Consider the following 19,211-nt stretch of genomic DNA (forward strand, 5'->3'; position numbering starts at 1 on the left):
TAGAAGGATAAAAGACGTTCGTGTGGATACCATAGCAGGTGTTTGTTGAAAAAGCAGCACCATCAGTCCGTAATAGTATCTTCTTATCGAGTCTGACAGGTTAGTCTCTTATCCTTCATTTCGAATTAAATGAAACACTTGGATCCTAGTAGGGAAACAAAGATTTTTATTTTTCGCTGCGTGTTTTGGATTGCAGTAATCTCTTGATTTCCTAATAGGTAAAGGAAAACATGAAAAGAAGGAAAGTAACCTTAGTGCATGCACTCTTCACTGTAATGCTTCAAATTAGGAATCTAGGGTAAGAGTTTAAGTGGAAATAAAGGATCAAGTAGCAAAGAGAGCTTGTTTGACTAAATTTATTTACTTGAGGACAAGCAAAGGGCTAGGTGTGGGGGTATTTGATCAAGCCAAAATTAGTCCCATTTTTCATGTTGTTATTAATGCTAATTTACACATTTTCTACCTAATTTTGTGGTTTTAATCTTATTTTGCAAGAAATGGTGTAAAAAGATAATTTGGTTAAAATGACCTTAAAACTGTCCAAAAGAGAATAGAAAAGATCAAGCCTAGTTTGCCCAAGTCTGTTTGCTCAAAACAAGCTGCAGCTGAAATGGGAGAAGGATGAAAGAACAGAACAGACTTACTGTTTGACCAGATTGTTTGCCCAAACAACTTGGGCAAACAGACCGCGGAACAGAAGCAGAGTGACAGACAGTACTAAAACAGACTATTCGATTAGATTGTTTACCCAAACAACCTAGGCAAACAGAACTTGCGACAGCAGACAGCAGAAACGCAGAAAACTTAAAATTCAAATTTTCAAGAAGTCTATCCTTCCCCAAATACGTGAAGACAGCTCAGCAACCCTTCAAGACAACTCAGCACCCTATCCCACCTATCTAGGAAGCCAATTCTCAAGAAGATTCAATTGCCTTCAAAGAATCGAACTCCAAATAGGAAAAAGACTCCATCTAAATAAGGAAACAAAGGGCTGCACAAATCAGATATAAAAGGACAGAAAATCAGCAAACATCATCTCATCTTCGGAAATCACCACAGCAGCCGCGCACACCAGCAGTCGCCCGGCCGGCCCTTCTTCTTCTTCTTTCTTGTTTTCTTTCTTTAATTTTTATATTAGTTTCAGCCATGAGTGGCTGAAACCCCTTTTTCTAGTTGAAGATTAGGTGAAACTTCAGTTTATTTATGGATTGTAAGATCTGAACCTATGATGTTTATCTTTTATTTATCAATATTTATGCAATTTCATGCTTAATTCCATTGTTGCTTTGTTATTTAGGTTAATAGGGCCCATTGATTCTTGATTGCAAAGTGATAATTTGTTAGTTTGGATAGTTTAAGTCCGTAATTGCTTGAATTGTCCAAACATAAGTAACTCTTGGTGTAAAAACCAAGGAGATTGCATAGTCTAGCAAGATCACCATACGTTTGAGTAGCTAGAATTAGGTCTCTCTATTTCTTAATGCAATTGACAGTTGAATGAATCTAAAGCCCCAAGGACGTTCCTTGGCAACTTGTTGATCAGTGATTAATTAGATAATGTTTCATAGTTAATCTATGCTTAAGGAGGGATATGGTGGTGAGAAGCGTCTTCCACCCCCATAAATAATTTATTGAGTCAAATGAAAGAATATAAGTGTCAATGATCAATCCCAACAACTGAAGTAGATCCAATTCTTCAACTAGACTTTTCTCATTATTGAATTCTCTTTACTTTATTATTTGCTTTACGTTATATCTTTTAATTCTAGTTTAATTCATCAAAATCTCAAAACCCTCCTTTTTACTTTTATTTTTAGTTTATTTACTTGGTTTTGATAAGAAAAATAGATGAGTATCAATTTCCTGTGGATTCGATCCTTTTACCACTATCTACAGTTGTAAAATTGTGGATAAACAAAAAGGTTATTTTTTATTGGTTTCGACAACCGCACAGTCAGGGACCAATCTTAATTTCTCTACAAGTTTCTACCCCCAACGGATGGGCAGATCGAGTGTATCAATGCTTTGTTGGAGCTGTATCTGAGGTATTATGTTACTGCCAACCAGAGGAATTGGGTCAAGCTACTGGACATAGCCCAATTCTCTTATAACTTGCAGAAGAGCAAGTCCACGGGGGCAAGCCCATTTGAGCTAGCCACGGGACAGCAGCCACTTGCACCTTATGACATGGTATTGCCATACAAGGGGAAAAGCCCAGGTGCCTTCCGATTTGCCAAAGCTTGGAAAGAAAAGCTTGAGCTAGCAAAAGCATCTTTGGCAAAGGCAGCAAAGAAAATGAAGAAGTGGGCCGATTTAAAGAGGAGACACCAAGAGTTTGAGGAAGGAGATCTCGTTATGGTGAAACTCATTCCTCAAACCATTCAGAATTTTAAAAGAATCCACAAGGGTCTGCTACAGAGGTACGAGGGACCATTCCCAGTGGAAAAACGAATTGGAAAGCTGGCCTACCAAGTCAAGTTGCCACCACATCTAGAGTGCCATCTAGTGTTTCATGTAAACTTTCTAAAGCCTTATTATCCTGATGAAGGTAATCCAAGCCGAAATAAGTCACAAAGAGCACCAACCGTAGTCTCAACAATCTTGGATCACCATATCCTAGCTCATAGGCAAATACCAAAGAGGGGTTTCATGCAGCATATAAAGAGTAGTTAGTAAAATGGAAGGGGCTCCCCGATGCCAAGGCGAGCTGGGAAAGTGAGCTTTCCTTATGGCAACATGAAGACAAGGTGCAAGACTATTGGGAGAATGCGATGAGGGCGTCACGGGAATAGCCGAGGGAGCATCTCACACCTCTTCCCAACTCTCCCAAAAATCCAAAATTTTCGGCGAAGGAAGAATCACGACAGCGGGCCTGTGGGGTGCCTAAACGAGGTTTGGTTGGCGCGGAGCATTGTGCAGTGCACAAGGCAGGCGCGCAGGACTGAGCCTAGGCGGCCATGCAGAAGTGCCAACGCGGGACAAGCGCTAGTTGGCCAGAAGAGCCCCGGACGTGTGAGAATTGGCCAGAAGCATCTGGTAGGCCGCTGGAGCATTCTAGAGTAGCCCGAAACTGCCCAAAAGCTTCTAGAACAGCCAAGAGACTGCCAGACCAGTTCAGAAGGTTCTAAAACTCAGCTAGAGAGCTCTTCCAGCCAAATCTAGAATTCTTCAAAGGATGTAAAATTACCAAAAGGCCTCTAAATGTTTTAGAAGGACAATTTTGTCCACAAATTAAGCAATGCATCTCCACCACATGTTAAGGAGGTGGGATACCTATAAATACCCCCATAGAGATTCATTTGTACAGCCTGGAAGTTTTGGCTAAAGCACTCACACTTGTAAAGCTCTTTCTAAAGCAATACAGACTTTCTTCCTTCCAACATCATTCTCTTGTATTCACCATCAAATCCTTTCTCCTCAATTAAGGTTTCTATTGCCACATTCACCCACTACATCTCTTGTTTTGAGCTACTGAATAAGCTGAACTTAGTTCCAAGTAATAAGTGCCGCATGGTTTAAGTGAATTTCGAATCTTGAAACACTTAGTCCGTGACAGAGCTCACGTAAAGGAGCATCATAATAGTCTTCATCTCAGCATTATTTCACACCTAGTTCTGTATCATGAAAATAGAGAAAGTATCCATCATAGCACTATTTCATGCCTAATTATTTTGTATCACAAAAACAAAGAAGCTATTCATCAAGCACTTTGTAGGCATGAAATTGAATTTTGGTGAATGATAAAAGTGTGCTAAAGATGAATTTGACAATCATTTAACGGTAGAGAATATAGAGGTTAAAGAAACATTAGTGTCGCTATCATATTTTGCTCCCATTATTTCTGCAATTTTTGTCATAAATAGATAAAAATTTTATCATTATAATCACTTAAAATAAAATTGCCCCATTACTCTTAAATTTCTATTGTAGGTGAAAATAAGATTTATTTTTGTCCTCAATAAAAAATAAAATTTTGCTCCCATTAATTTATTAAATTTTCAATTATTATAGCCTAATACTAATTTTTATTTTTTTTATTTGGTTTAATAAACTAATAGCTGTTGTTTTAGCCCATTATTTATGTATATCCATATTAGCTATTTTAATCTATATATTTAAATTTGTAAGTTGAATAAATTATTTATCCCTCTAAAATTAAGCTATGAATCCACCCCTGATGAAGACAATATGAAAATAACCAAAGCACCCCATGATAACATGATATAGTTCTATTTCATTAGAAATTTAGAATACACTATTTTATATACAATGAATGTATTGGATAAATTCTCCTATTTATAACTATTTGTTATATTATATGATGATAGAATATTAATTCTTCTTTTTCCAATATATTAATAGAAGTTGAGATCCACTAAAAGAAAAAAAACTTAAAGGCTAAAATGTCTTTTTACTTATGCATTCATCAATGTGCCTTTACACATCATCTTATATGGAGTAAAATTGTAGCCTTCACACATCATCTTATATGTAGTAAAATGTACAATTACTCAGCATGCTTCTGTTGTTATTGTGAAAGATATTTTCATCACTCTTTTATGGTAAATTACTCTGCCTCATCTTTCGTCGCAGCGAGCTCACTACATTTTCTTCATATTTAAACGAAGAGGCCTAGTTCCCCATTGCAGAGCAAGATGGCGGAGTGATTGATAATTTGTGCAGGCTAACTCATTTAATCAACCACATCACTGCTAAAGAGCTTGAACTTATAAGCATCAAGAACCAACATCCTTATAGAGGAGAATGCTCCTATAATTCCTGCTCCTGTAAACACTATTATAATAGAGATGTTGATCCAATAGGTAAGGGATGATTTTTGAGGCTTGTAGGTCATGTTGTAGAGAAGCATTGGGAGGACAAAATCTAGAGGGATAAATCCTATAGCTCCAACAACTCCATTTATGTCTCCAAAGAATGGAAGCATAGCTGCCATAAATCCACAGAATGTCACATAAAGAGTCCGAAGAATTAGCCTAGGAATCAGGTTCCTTTTGGAAAACATTCCTTGCTTCACATCAGCTGATTGCTTTTCCATTATCTCATACGCTACTTGAGAATATACCTGTGTGTTATATATATGTTGGAGAAATTTTATAATCAGCTGGTTTCTTTTGCATTGGCATGTTTAGATGCATCCAATATTCAGTTCTCTGAGTTAATCTGTAAGATTACCCACTTACCAGGCCAATGGCAAAGAGCTGAAGTAGTACAAAAACGAGTCCAAGGTCAAGCACCCATGTTGGAGCCAAGGAAGGTCCCTCGTCCGGCATTAGGCTTTTGAGAATGTTGGAGTTGGATTTGTTTCCGAACACCCAATATCCGGATACTGCAGCTGAGTAGAACGTAACCAGAATAACACTATAACACATTAAAAGGCCCTTCACCATCTTTCCAGTAGCAGGGGGAGCCAAAGTTGCCTGTGTAGATAGCACAGAAGAATTAAATTAATCAAATATAAAAGTGGTTATCAACCACGCTTTCAATTTTCATAGATGGAAAAATAAAGTTAAAAATGTTTTATCAAAAATCAAGAGACTCGAAAGTCAACCGAAGATGTACTAAGATGCTAAAGTTACTTGTATTTCAGGCAGTATTCCATTCCCGAAAATAGCAGCTATTATGGAGATGGAAGTGAAGGCATTGAAAACCCTTGCAGTCTCGGAAGATTCTAGCGTGTAATCCTTTTTAGGGGCACTTTTTGAGAGACCTGCATGACAAACGGTAGCAGTTTAAATCGTCAAAGGAGAATTTCCAAGCCTTCCATATGAAAATTGCTCTTAACGTATCTTTTTAATTTGTTGCTTAATCTCTAAAAAATAAATAAAATCATATATATATATATATTAGAAAAGTTAAAAATAATGTCATGTGATTAATTCAGAATTTATACTTCAAATCAAAATAATATACTATAATGTGATCACGAGTCTAAAAATTACTGTTATTTGATAACGATAAAATACATAATATATTATTTTGATTTGAAATTAAACTACAAACACTAAACTAAACCATAAATATCAAAATGAAAAATCTATGCAACCGCATGATAATTTCTTTTATTTTATATTTATTTATTTTTAGGACAGGGATTTAACTGGCATTGATCTGTCCTAAGATAACAAACACATTATAAATAAGTTGATATAGTACGAACTAGAAGTTCAACTACTTATTTTGGTTAACAGCAGCCCAGTAATTAATACTCCAAACAGTTAATAATCAGAAATTAGTCCAGCATGGTTATGCGTCATTTTCAGAAATTTAATGAAGGATGATGGCCCATATTCAGCTTCAAGCGTCATTGTTAGATACGTAGATGCACATCCCAACGCTAAACCTGTAGTAGGACAGTGGTGAGAGCCTAAGGAGGAGAGGTGGACAGACCCCGCAAGAGATCTCATAGAAATTGCCATGCAGGAAATTTTGTAAAGGACATTAATGTTTTAGATTCCATGTAAAGAATACTCAAGCAACTGTTTAAAAATAAAGATCGGGAGAGTTTCAGGATGTGGGTACCTGCATGAATACAAGCACCAACAACAAGGAAAGTGTAGCCCAAACTGAGAAGCAGTGAAGCCATGTTGAGGTGTCTGAGGGAGTGGAAGGATGGAAGCTGCGATAGAACAACCATTACTGCTGTCATCATTGCTATGAACTCGTACAATTTCAGGGATCCATTGGGAGAGAGGTTTGAATACATGATCTTTTACAACCAAAAGAGTGGAAATTAGAAACAGAATACGTTAGACTACTAGAAGAATGAAACATTTATACTATGTATAAGAAGCAATAAGTAACAATACCTGAATGCATTCCCCTGCAAGCAAAATTGCTCCGATACTAACTCCAGTGTTGATGGCTGTTTGAATAAATATGACAAAATAAAACATCCAACCAGAGCCTGGAAAAGAAAAATAAGAAAAAGAATAAAGAGAACGTTAACTCCAATGATATAAAAAGCATTCCCAATTAAGTGGAGGGTTGCTTATAAATATTTTTAGCTTAAGATGATGATTTTTTAAGCCCTTGTTTAATAGTCTTCATTTTATAATAAGATATAATTTAATGATTGATTAAAAAAATTATAAAAAATACTAGTTAAAAATAAAGAGTATTAAATAATTACTTAAAATGACGCTCCATGTCTAACATGATACTAGCAAATTAAAAGATAATGATTATGGCAGAATAAATGAGCCAACAACTCAATAGAGAGAATTTCTGCTGAGACTGGTAAGGACAATTTGGACAATTTCAAAATGCTCATTTTTAATTAATTTATTTATTTAAACTTTTATAAGAGAGAGAATGAAAATAAGTAAGAGATGAGAGGAGAAAAATAATTTTATTAATGAGGTCATTTATAAACTTGATATACGTACTAAGTAATAATAACTTTAATAATATTTAAAAATTAAAATTAAAAAATATAATAAATAAATTAAAATTGAGTAATGAAATTAAAAATACATTTAAAATTAGAAAATTACAAGTAAAATTAGCCTTTTTTTTAAACTTTTTTTTAATATAAACTTTTTATTTAATACTCAACAACAATCAAATCATAAAAAAATTAAACTATATCACTTATGTAATCAATTTAATTATATGTAACTAAAAGATATTCCAAACCATTAAAATTAGATTAGATTAGGCAAAATTATAAGTATCGATTATAATTGATAAAAAGTGAAAACAGATTTGACTATTTTTACATACTTTCACTTGTCTTTTTTTTTTTTTTTTTCCATAAGATTATTGTTCATGAAAGAGTAAGGTATACATTTAAATTTTTAATTAATATAATTTATTATAAATATGTGATTATATAATAAATTAGTTAAGTAAATGGATGGATGTCTTAAATAGGTAGAATCATGTTTTTTTCTCTTTCAACATTTTATGAAGACTCCTTAAATTCAAGGAGTTAAATCAAGATAACATTCATTTTCTATTTATTAGAACTTAATTGATGACACCTTAAAAGTTATTAAAAATGTAATTATTAAATTAACTTAACAAAAATGCATTTTTAATTTTAAAATGGCTTAAGTCTTTCGTTTATTTATAAAAAAATCATTTATATTTATAAAATATTTTTTGTAAAAAATATTTTTTAATAAGATAATTTATTTTTATTTTTTAATTTTAATTTAAAAAATAAAATATATTAATAAATTTATATATAAAGATTTTAATAAAATTATTAAAATGTAGAATAATAAAATATTTTTTATTGATTAATTTCTTTCAGAGCATCTAAAAAATATTTTATACAAAAGAAATGGAGGTTATTTGTTAACTCATTAAATACTTAATTAAAATCAAAATTTACTAAATATACTAAATTTATAAAAATGGGGAGAAATTAGTCATAAAATAGTGCTATTTATTACTCACATGCTCTAAATTCTACTAACAGTTTTCTAAATTTTTATAATATAATAAAGTTATATCATTTAAATTTATTAACTTATGAAAATTTATATATATATTTAGAATTTTAAAATTTAATTTGAATAAGACCCTAACGATAAATTATTATTAGTTCTCTCTAATATAATAAAATTAACTATCAACTCTTTATTTCTAAATCATTCTATTATAATATTTTTATATTTTATAAAATTAAATCGTTTAATTATTTGGAGTCAACTTATTTAGTATTTATTTAAAAATTATATAATATAAATATTAAGATTCTGTTTATTTTATAAAAAAATTTTTAAGAAAATATTTTTTTCATTTCTTATATTTGGAGCATGCAAGATAATTGGTCAAATGGAAAGTATTTTTTTAATTAAATAAAAAATTAAATCATCTTAAAGAAATTAATTTTTTTTTTAAATATTTTTTTCCATTTTGGTAATATCATCAGAGCTCCTATATATATATAAATTTGTTTATATATTTTATTTTTTAAATTAAAATAAAATAATAAAAAATAAGAGATTTTTTAAAATATTATTTACTGACAATAATTTTTATAAAAAAATATCTTTTTTAAAAATAAAAAGCATCATAATTATAAAAACTAAATAGTGTAAAAAGTGAAGAAAAGTTCATTGATAAAGCATAAATTAATCTATTTTATATTAATATTATTGATAAATATTTATATGATTTCTGTTTAATTTATTATTTTTAATATTATTTTATAGAAAATAGTATAAAAAGATAATTTGGAGAAAATTCTTCTAAAACTATCTTATTTGGAGCAAGAGAGTAAATTTGCCAAGTTGGATTCAAGTCAAACTAAATGGAGAAAAAATATTTTAAAACCTAAATATTCAAGCACTTGGGCAGCCCAAACTCACGCTTATGGACCAGATTAAAAGAAAACCGACGCATGGCCAGCCCACAAATGCATTCACGCGCAAAGGAGCCAGCACTTGCACATGGCCCCGCTAAGCTTCAACAAGTGCTTCACCACTCATGCACGTCCAACGCGCAATGGCCCACACATTCACATGGCCGCCTTCACAAATTCACGCCAATGGCCCCGCCTTCACAATCTCCCGTACATGGACCAAAGCATTCACATGGCCAGCACTCATACTCCCACCTAGAACTCCAAAGCTTGGACATTCCCGTCACTCACGCTCACGCGAACCAAAGCTCCTTCACTTGCACGGACCGCCAAGATCGCGCACTTCAAATCCAGCTTCACGTGGACCACCAGCGCCACCTCGCCATTCCTTCACGTGGACACTCGCGCACTCGATCCACTCCCAGGCAGCAATCTTCCAAAAGAGTGCGTCCCTCTGCACTTATAGATAGAGCCTTCAGTGGCCGAATTAAATACACAATTTCACCTCGAATTCCAATTCGGCGATTCCGCAGGCCTCAGCGCAAGGCAGAATTCCGGTTTATTTTTCTTTTCCCTTTTATTTATTTTTTGTTTTTAATTCAACTATGATTGGCCGAATTCTTTTGATCTAGTTGAATATTAGTTGAAGTTTTAATTGCTTAAATGGATTGTGAAACTATCAAATATTATTTAAATTTTGAGAATTCAATATTCATGTAATTTCATATTTAACTTTTATATTATTTTGTTATTGAGATTTACGTTGATTTTTTATTGTAAAATAATTATTTGTTAATTTAAATAATTTAAGTCCGTAATTACTTATATTATTCTTATATGAGAACACTTGGAATAAAAACCAAGGAAATTATATGATCTAACATTATCTCCATACGTTTGGGTAGCTAGAATTTGATCTTTCTATTTCTTAATGCAATTGACAATTGTTTTGATGGTTAAAGTTCAAGGACGTTCCTTGATAATTTGTTAATTAGTAATCAATTAAAGGACGTTCCTAATTAATTTAATCATAAGAAGAGATAATGGTGGTAAAAAGCGTGTTCCATCTCCATAACTAATCTATTGGATCAATCCAAAAGAACAAAGTGTCTGTAATCAATCTCAACAACTAAAGTGGATTCAATACTTCAACTATAGTTTTCTCATTATTGATTACTTTTTATTTTATTATTTGCTTTCCATTATTATTCTCATTATTAGTTTACTCCAATCAATCTCAAAATCCCCATGTTATTTTGTTGACAGTTTTGATTCCAATTTTCAGTTTATCTCATTTGATTTCACTCTCAGTTTTTATCTCATTTTTATTTTATTATTTTAGTTTATTTTCTGGGTCTCAAAAAGAGAAATAGGTAAGTATTCAATTCCCTGTGAATTCGATCATTTCATCACTATATGTAGTTATAAATTATTGATAATCAGAAAGGTTATTTTTGACCGACTTCGACAACCGCTCTGTTATTAATTGATTAATATTTTTTAATAAAATAATTAAAATTTTAATTGTATAAAATATATAAAAGGAATTCAAAATTAAAAGTAAAATAATTAATTTTAATAAAAAAAAACATCTGGTAGTAATTCACCAAAAATCTAACCCCTCAATCTTATCACAATGTTTCGCCGGTTATCCAGTAGTCTTATAAGAGGAACATTAATAGGTTTTAATTGAAAAACAAACAAACCAATTTAATTCCAAGCCCAAACAATGTCTATCCGCTAAAACCACAGCTCAAAGGACACGTCACACACGCATATCAGGCTCATTATTCTTACCTGTGCTATAACGAATAAAATAATTATTCATTTAATTAATTAATATAAAATTTTAAAAATACATATATAATTTTGAATCAAATTCATTCTATTTTTTAAGTTTATTAAATAGAAAAAGCCAAATATTGAAGTCAATTTATGTTTATATCTTAAATGTTTTTTATAGTGAACTTTAAAATTAACTATTGAATTTTAAAAAGTTAAAAAAGGTTACATTAATATTTATATCTTAAATGTTTTTCATAGTGAACTTTAAAATTAACTAATTAATTTTAAAAAGTTAAAAAAAAGTAAATTATGAAATTTTATTTTATTAATAAAATAGACATTTAAAATAAATACTTAAACTTACACTTACAGACTAAGCATGATAGTAAAATGCATCTAATTAAATCTGACAGATCTCAAATTCTTCCAATTCTCAATTAAAAAAAAATTATATTTTAAATTTATTTATTAAATTCAATCATGTAATTTTTTATCAATTATATAATTAAATAATCATAAAATATAATTTTTGAAGTAAACTAACATATTTTAATTAACACATATTAAAATAACATAATAACATTTTTAAATTAATTTTTATAGTATTCAAAATATGTGAGCTATTGAAATTTATATATATAGTTTTCAATATTATTGAATATGAAGTATTGAGAATAAATGTTTAATAAAAATTTTAATGCATTATGTTGTTGATATCTAATGATATTGAAAATAACGTAAATAAGTTTTAAGAGAAAAAAGTTTTAATGCTGATAAAATTAAATTAAAATAGCATTTTTTTATTTTAGTATTTATTAATAAAAATGCAAAACATATGAAATTTTAATTTAAAAACAATTTTCATATTTTTAATTATTGAAGGGACAATTAATATAATTTTAAAAAAATACGGTTGTCTTTTATAATACAAATAAAAATATATAATTAAAAGAAAAATATATTTTAAATCATTATTTTATTAATTAAATAACATTTCAAAAATTATATTTTAATTTGTAGTTAACTTTTTAAATTCAGTGCACTGATTAAAATTTTGACTAATATTAAAGTTTTGATTTTATTGTTTGAATAAATTAATATATAAATTTAAATTTCTACAAACAATTAATTTTACCTACTTTTAAGCAGCATATGATGTAAATATTGAATGGGCGGAAATATTAATTCCCTGAATGCCAAAAACACTTCTGAAAAAAGGATCCGAATTTTCAGCTTTTAAGAGAGAGAAACTACCAACTGAACTGAGTCCTTTTAGTTTGTATAAAATAACCGTAAACAGTGGCAGCATATTAATTAAAAAAGAAGCTCAAAAAGGAGGAATAAGCTTTACCTAAAACATCAGCGGCTAACTCTCGGAAGCGTAAATGGCGGCGACCGGCCTTCTCACAGCAATCGAGCACCTTGGACATGAGACAGTAAGAGTAGAAGGTGACGACTCCCATCACCGTTAAGCAGAAGCAGCCCAAGCCCCAACCCAACCCTCTGAATGCGTATGGTAACGTCAAAATTGAAGGCCCCGCTATCGCCGTCGTCAAATGGAACCCGGCGTGCCACCACTTGCCTTTTAAAAAAAAATAAATGTTAAATAGTGAATTATATAGAAAGCAAAAACGTGAAACGGTCGTGAATTATATTATACCTTTTGATTCGAGAACGAAGGCTGCACCGGCGTCGACTTCGAGGCGGGACTCAGGGAAAGGATCAAGTTGTAGAGGATGGGCCATTGGATATGAAAGTTGGCTAGAGAAGCTGATGCAGGGATTTGCGATGTAAATTGCGATGCAAGGGGAAAGCTGTTTGGATCTGATAGAATAGCTACAAGAGATCTGGAACGACTCCTTTCCTCAAGAGATCTGCAAAACCTTCATTAAAAATTCTCCCAAATAGAGGTTTTCTAATTACAGTGTCGCTGTTGATAGAAATTTTTCTGTGCAGAGAATGAAAAGGGGCAGAACTAGCTATAAACCCTTAAGTGCTAAAGCTACAGGACATCATGGCTGCGGAATCGCTGAACTCATTCTGAGTTTCGCATCCATGGGTAAACTGTAGTCCGTTTTGTATTGGTGTCGTGTACGTCGAATGAGAATTATGAAGAGTGTGGCGTACTCTACCCCGCATCTGTTGTGCCTTCCAAAAGTCTTAGCATAACGGGAAGTTCACACATATAAAGACAAGAATAGCTACAGGCCTGCAAATGGGAAATGATCAAATCCATGGAGTCAGCAAATAGGAACGGAATCCCAGCACACAACCAACGCAGGAAAAGAAGAATTTATCCTTTTTGTGAAGCACAACACAGATAAAACTAAGGAATATTAATGATTAAAAGCAGAATTGAATTGGGATCATAGGCAATTAAGCAAAATTACCTGAACGCATTCCCCTGCAAGCAAATACTAACTCCAGTGTTGATGGTTGTTTGAATAAATATGACAAAAGAAAACAGGTTTTTTGCAAAAAGAATGCCTGACGCCTCTTTGACAGGGGCCAGGCTTTTTGATTTTTTAAATATCATCTGGCGCCACTTAAAGTGGCGCCAGATAATTTTTTTTAAAATTTTTTTTTAATTATTAATATATTATAATAAAATATTTATATTATATTAATTTTTTTATTTATATTATATTTTTATAATAATAAATATTTTTTATAATTTTAATATTTTAATATTTAAAAAATTTTATTATTAATATTTAAATAAAAAATTACTGAAATTATATTTCAAGATTATAAAATTGATATTATGTTGCGATTCGATGGATAAATTTTTTTATTATTTTAATATATTAATACAGTAATTCTATAATTAAATAGTATCAATACTTTTATACACGTTTAATGTTATTTCATAATTTTACAAAACACTAAGACTAGTTATAAATAATTATTATATTTTATAAAAATATTTTTAATATGTAAGAATACTATAACAATTAATAATAAAGTGATTCCACACAAAAATATTTAAAATTATAATATTATACTACTATTAAATCTGTATAAGATAGTTTTATTGAATTAATTATTTAATTTAATTATTTTTTATTTTTAATAAATTATAAACAATTCAGAAAAAATATTTAAAATTATTATATTATCTTATTATTAAATGTTATATGACAACTGAGTTGTTTATAATTTATAAAAAATAAATTAATTAATTAATTTAATTGTAAAATAAATTAATTAGATCTATTATATTTAATAAATTATAAATAATCAAGTGATCGTATATAATATTTAATTATTATTTTTTATTAATTATTTAAATTACATTATTGTTTATAATTATAAAAATAAATAAATAAATATTAATATTTAAAATTATAAAAATTAAATTTACGTTTTTATTAACTGCTATTTAGAATTACAGAATATTATTATAGGCCACTTAAATATTGTATGCAATCACCTGATTGTTTATAATTTATTAAATATAATAAATTTAATTAATTTACTTTGAATTAGATTAATTAATTATTTTTTTAATAAATTATAAATAACTCAATTCTCGTATAACATCTAATACAGTAAGATAATATAATAATTATTTATAACTACAATAATTATTTATAACTACGCTTAGTATTTTGTAAAGTTATAATCCTTCCAGTAATTTTTTATTTAAATATTAATAATAAAGTTTTTTAAATATTAATATATTAAAATTATAAAAAATATTTATTATTATAAAAATATAATATAAATAAAAAAAATAATATAATATAAATATTTTATTATAATATATTAATAATAAAAAAAAAATTTAAAAATATCTAAGTGGCGCCAGAGTGGCGCTAGCCTCTAGCGCCTGTCAAAGAGATTTCAGGCGTTTTTTTCGGCTGTCACGTGGTAGTTGAATCTCAAAATCGCAAATAAAATCTCCTTAACTCCAAATCTGCAAATAAAAATAGGTCCGACCTTAATTTTATAAAAAGCCCAAAAGAAAACATCCAAACTGAGCCGGGAGAAGAAAAGCAAGAAAAAGAACAAAGAGAACGTTAACTCCAATGATATACAAAGCATTTCCAATTAACAACTGGAGGGTGCTTATAGATATATTTTTTACTTTTTAGCTTAAGATGACATAAGCAAAATATTAAAAGATAATGATTATATGGCAGCAAAAATGAGCCGAAAATAAACAATTCCTGCAGAGAGATTCTGATAAGGACAATTTCGACAATTTCAAAATTCTCATCTTTAATTAATTAATTTATTTAAACTTATAGTTTTTATAAGTGAGAGAAATAGATAATTTTATTAGTCAGGTAATTTATAAACTTGACATAAGAGGTAATGATAACTATAGTATGATTTTTTTAGAAAATAATTTAAATTAATTTTTATAAAATCATTCGAGATTTTTATTTTTTTTAAATTAAATTTTTAAGTTAAATAAAATTAAAATTTTCATTTAAAAAAATATTAAAAAAAAATTAATTAAATTGAATTTCTATGAAATCTTTAATTTTAAATCAAAGAATAATGACATTTAATTAAAATTAAAAGAGATACGATGAATTAATAAAATTTAAAGCGAAATTATTTTACTTTTTATTGATATCGATGATAATATGATAAATTTATATTTAATTTTTATAATTTTTATAACCTTATATAGTAAATAGGTTCCGATTTGATCAAAGTATTTAATGAGTTAACTTTAAGTAAATTACTTAATTATTCTATTAAAATATTTTTATATTTTATAAAATTAAACTATTTAATTATTTTGAAATAAAATATTAATTAATTTATTTTAACATTAATAAAACAATAAATAATATAAATATTAAATCATAGAGGCTTAAACATGGTAAAAAAATCAGGAATAAAATCAGTTGACTAATATTTTTTAATAAAATAACTAAAATTTTTAATTTGACTTAATATTTTTTATTGAATAATATAAAACTAAAAACTAAATAATTGATTTTGATAAGATAAGGCATCTAGCAGTCATCCACCTAAAATCTAATCTCTCAATCTTTTAGGAATACCAATCTCTAATAATTACTCTGGGACATAAAAATTCAGAGTAACATTATGGATAGATAGGCGTGAACGTGACAAGGCCACTACAACGCACAGCCACCACGCCTTCCAACAATTGGATTTGGACCCAACCCATCAATTTACACCCGCTAAAATCACAGTTCAAAAGGCATCATGTAATTTTAAGAAAAATAATTTAAGAAAAATATTTAAAATATTTTTAATATTAAAAATATTAAAATAATTTAAGAAAAATATTAAAAATATTTTTAATATTAAAAGTATTAAAATAATTTAAGAAAAATATTAAAAATATTATGTAATTTTATTAATTTTTCGCTTTAAAATTTATGGTTCAATCAATGCTCATCCACTGAAACCACAGCTCAAAAGACATATCACAAACGCATATAATATTATTTTTATTTGCGTTAGACTAACAAATAAAATAATTTAAGAAAAAGCATTAAAAAGTAACATATGATTTTATGAATTTTTTCAATTCAGAATTTATAATTTAATTTGATAAATAAAATAATTTTAAAAAAATTAAAAATTACAATATAATTTTATGAATTTTTTAATTCAGAATTTATAATTCAATTTGTGTCAAAAATAGTATTTGTGATGTTGCGTCGTTAATAAATAGTAAAAAAATTTTGATGCGATCAAAAATACTGATATAAAAAATCATATCACAAAAAATTAATTTAAAATAAATTAAACTCCAAATCCTAAAATGAAAATAAGTGTAACACATAATAATTTTTATATTTTTTAATTAATAATTATATTTTTTTATTACATCACCATGTTTTGATGATGTTAAAAAATTGATGCCATTTATTTTATTAAAATTAAATTATAAATGTTAAAGTGAAAATGAGTAAAATCTAAAGTCGCTTTTTTATACTTTTTCCAATAATTTATATAAGGGTTCTCTCTTCTTTGAAACGATAATATTTTGACAATTTCATTTTTCTGCATGATTTTTTATTTTTTCGTATAATTTTCTTTGGTTCTTTCGATATTTCTATCTCTCGGATTAGGGTAAGCAATATTTGGTTCAAATTAAAAAAACTGATCGAATCGAATTAATTTGAAAATATAATTTAATTTTTTATTCAATTCGATTCGGTTCGGTTTTTAATTTTAAAAATTTCAATTATTTCGATTCGGTTCAATTTTAATCAGAAAAAATTAAAAAACCAAACCGAACCGATTAGTGAAAATAATATGTTATTTTCAATGGAGAAATTAATCATATTAAAATTAAAATATTTTAATTAAATTTTAAAATACTAAAAATAAAGTAAAAAAAATAAAAAAAATTATTAAAAATCGAAACCGATCAAACCGAACTGAATCGAACCGAATCAGACTGATTCAGTTCGATTCGATTTCTAATCAAAATCAGTTCGATTTGATTTTCATAAATATTAAAATTTTAATTTTCAATTTATTTAGTTCGATTCGATTTTAAACAGAACCGACCGAATACTCACCCCTATCTCGAATGTTGGATCCATCTTATACAACGTGTGACTTTTGGACTTTTTCTCCACAAGGCTCAGTTTCTGTCTCTCGATTTTATAGTCATTGTTTTGATACCTCTGAGGGTTTTTTGTCTTTTGATGTTTAAAAAGATTAAATTTTTGAAATTTCTTTTCCAGATCAGAGTAAAAGTGAACTATACCGCACTTTAAAAGTGGGTAGAGCAAAGCGTGATAGAAAAATAATTTTCTCATTTATTGTATTCAAAAAGTGATAAACGTTAAGTTTTTTTAAATGAATTAATTTTACTTCACTTTTACAGTGCAGTAGAATTTCTACCAAATCAAAAATTTTTGCACTTAACAAGAAATATATCTCATCCTGCCTCCTGTTGACGAGACACTTTAAAAGCATGATAGACCTCTTTTCACCTCATCAAAAAACATGTCACCCTTTTGTTGAGACTTTTAACACTGCGCTTTAAAAGCACGGTATTAAAGACATGTTGACTAATGGCTCTCCTCAAGAGAGTCGTTGATCACTCACCCTCCCCATTCTCTCTTCTCTTATTTCTCTATAAATACCCAACTCCTCTTCGCCTTTCCACTCCTCTCTCTTTATTTATTTCATATTTCTTCTTTGCTCTCTCGTATTTCTTTATCTTCAATTTAAAATTTTATTTCTCATTCAATCATCTATCGATTAAGTAGGATTTTTCAACAAGACAAATATGTATTGTTATAAATTTTATATTCGATTAAATTAATATAAATAAAAAGAGATTAATAAAAAATATTTTTATTTTATAATTTTATTTATTTAATCGGATGAAATATTCAGTTAATTGACAGTCATCTTTTATACAAGTAAATTTTTAGAAAATAATTATAAATTTATGTTATTTTATTTTATTATTTACAATTAATTAGTAAATTTATACTTATAAAAAAATTGTAATTTATATGTAAATTAATAGAATGAATTAAATTTTAAATTTATAGTTGAAAAAATTTATGGTTATCTTTATTTAAAAAATGTAATATATTTTTATTATTTATAAAAATATGATAAATAATAGAAAAATTTATACGTCAATGAATTTAATTTTAGAAACCTTGAAGAGGCCAAAAAATTATATAACAAAAAATTTAAAAAATTAAGATATTTAGTTTGGAAACCTTAAAAATTACTTTAAATTTTTATATATGTCGGTGGAAAAAATTTTTGCAGAGAAAAATTTTAAAAACTTAGATATTTAATTTTATATGAAAATATTTTTATCGTTATTTAAAAAGTATAAAATATTATTAATTATTATCATATATTTTTATTATTTACAATTATATTCAAATATAATTAGGATTATAAATTTTTTTATCTAAAACAATTATTATATATGTTTTTAGAAAAAAAAATTATAAGAATAAAATATTATAAAAATAAAAAAATTATAAATAAATACCTGAAAATTTTTTTATAGGGATAAATATAAAAAATTTAAATATTTAATTTTATATGAATTTTTATTATTATTATTCAAAAGTATAACATATTATTAATCGTTATTATATATTTTTTA

At 28.0% G+C, this 19,211-nt stretch overlaps 1 protein-coding gene across 2 annotated transcripts; it reads right to left on the bottom strand.

Annotated features, from left to right (window-relative positions):
• Nucleotides 1-4,396: 4,396 nt before the first annotated feature.
• LOC122722495 (probable GABA transporter 2) lies at nucleotides 4,397-13,624 on the bottom strand. Of its 2 annotated transcripts, none has more exons than XM_043953282.1 (8): nucleotides 13,510-13,624; nucleotides 12,780-12,993; nucleotides 12,471-12,701; nucleotides 6,828-6,925; nucleotides 6,541-6,727; nucleotides 5,598-5,728; nucleotides 5,202-5,438; nucleotides 4,397-5,083 (listed from the first exon to the last, which is right to left on the bottom strand). In XM_043953282.1, the coding sequence occupies exons 2-8, from the start codon at nucleotides 12,862-12,864 to the stop codon at nucleotides 4,694-4,696; spliced, it is 1,359 nt and encodes a 452-aa protein (XP_043809217.1). In that variant the 5' UTR covers nucleotides 12,865-12,993; nucleotides 13,510-13,624; the 3' UTR covers nucleotides 4,397-4,693. The 2 variants fall into 2 exon arrangements, with proteins under 2 accessions (XP_043809217.1, XP_043809216.1); XM_043953281.1 differs by having other exon boundaries at nucleotides 12,780-13,328.
• Between the last annotated feature and the right edge of the window lie 5,587 nt (nucleotides 13,625-19,211).

Source organism: Manihot esculenta, chromosome 2, assembly GCF_001659605.2.
Source record: "Manihot esculenta cultivar AM560-2 chromosome 2, M.esculenta_v8, whole genome shotgun sequence".
Classification (NCBI taxonomy): domain Eukaryota; kingdom Viridiplantae; phylum Streptophyta; class Magnoliopsida; order Malpighiales; family Euphorbiaceae; genus Manihot; species Manihot esculenta.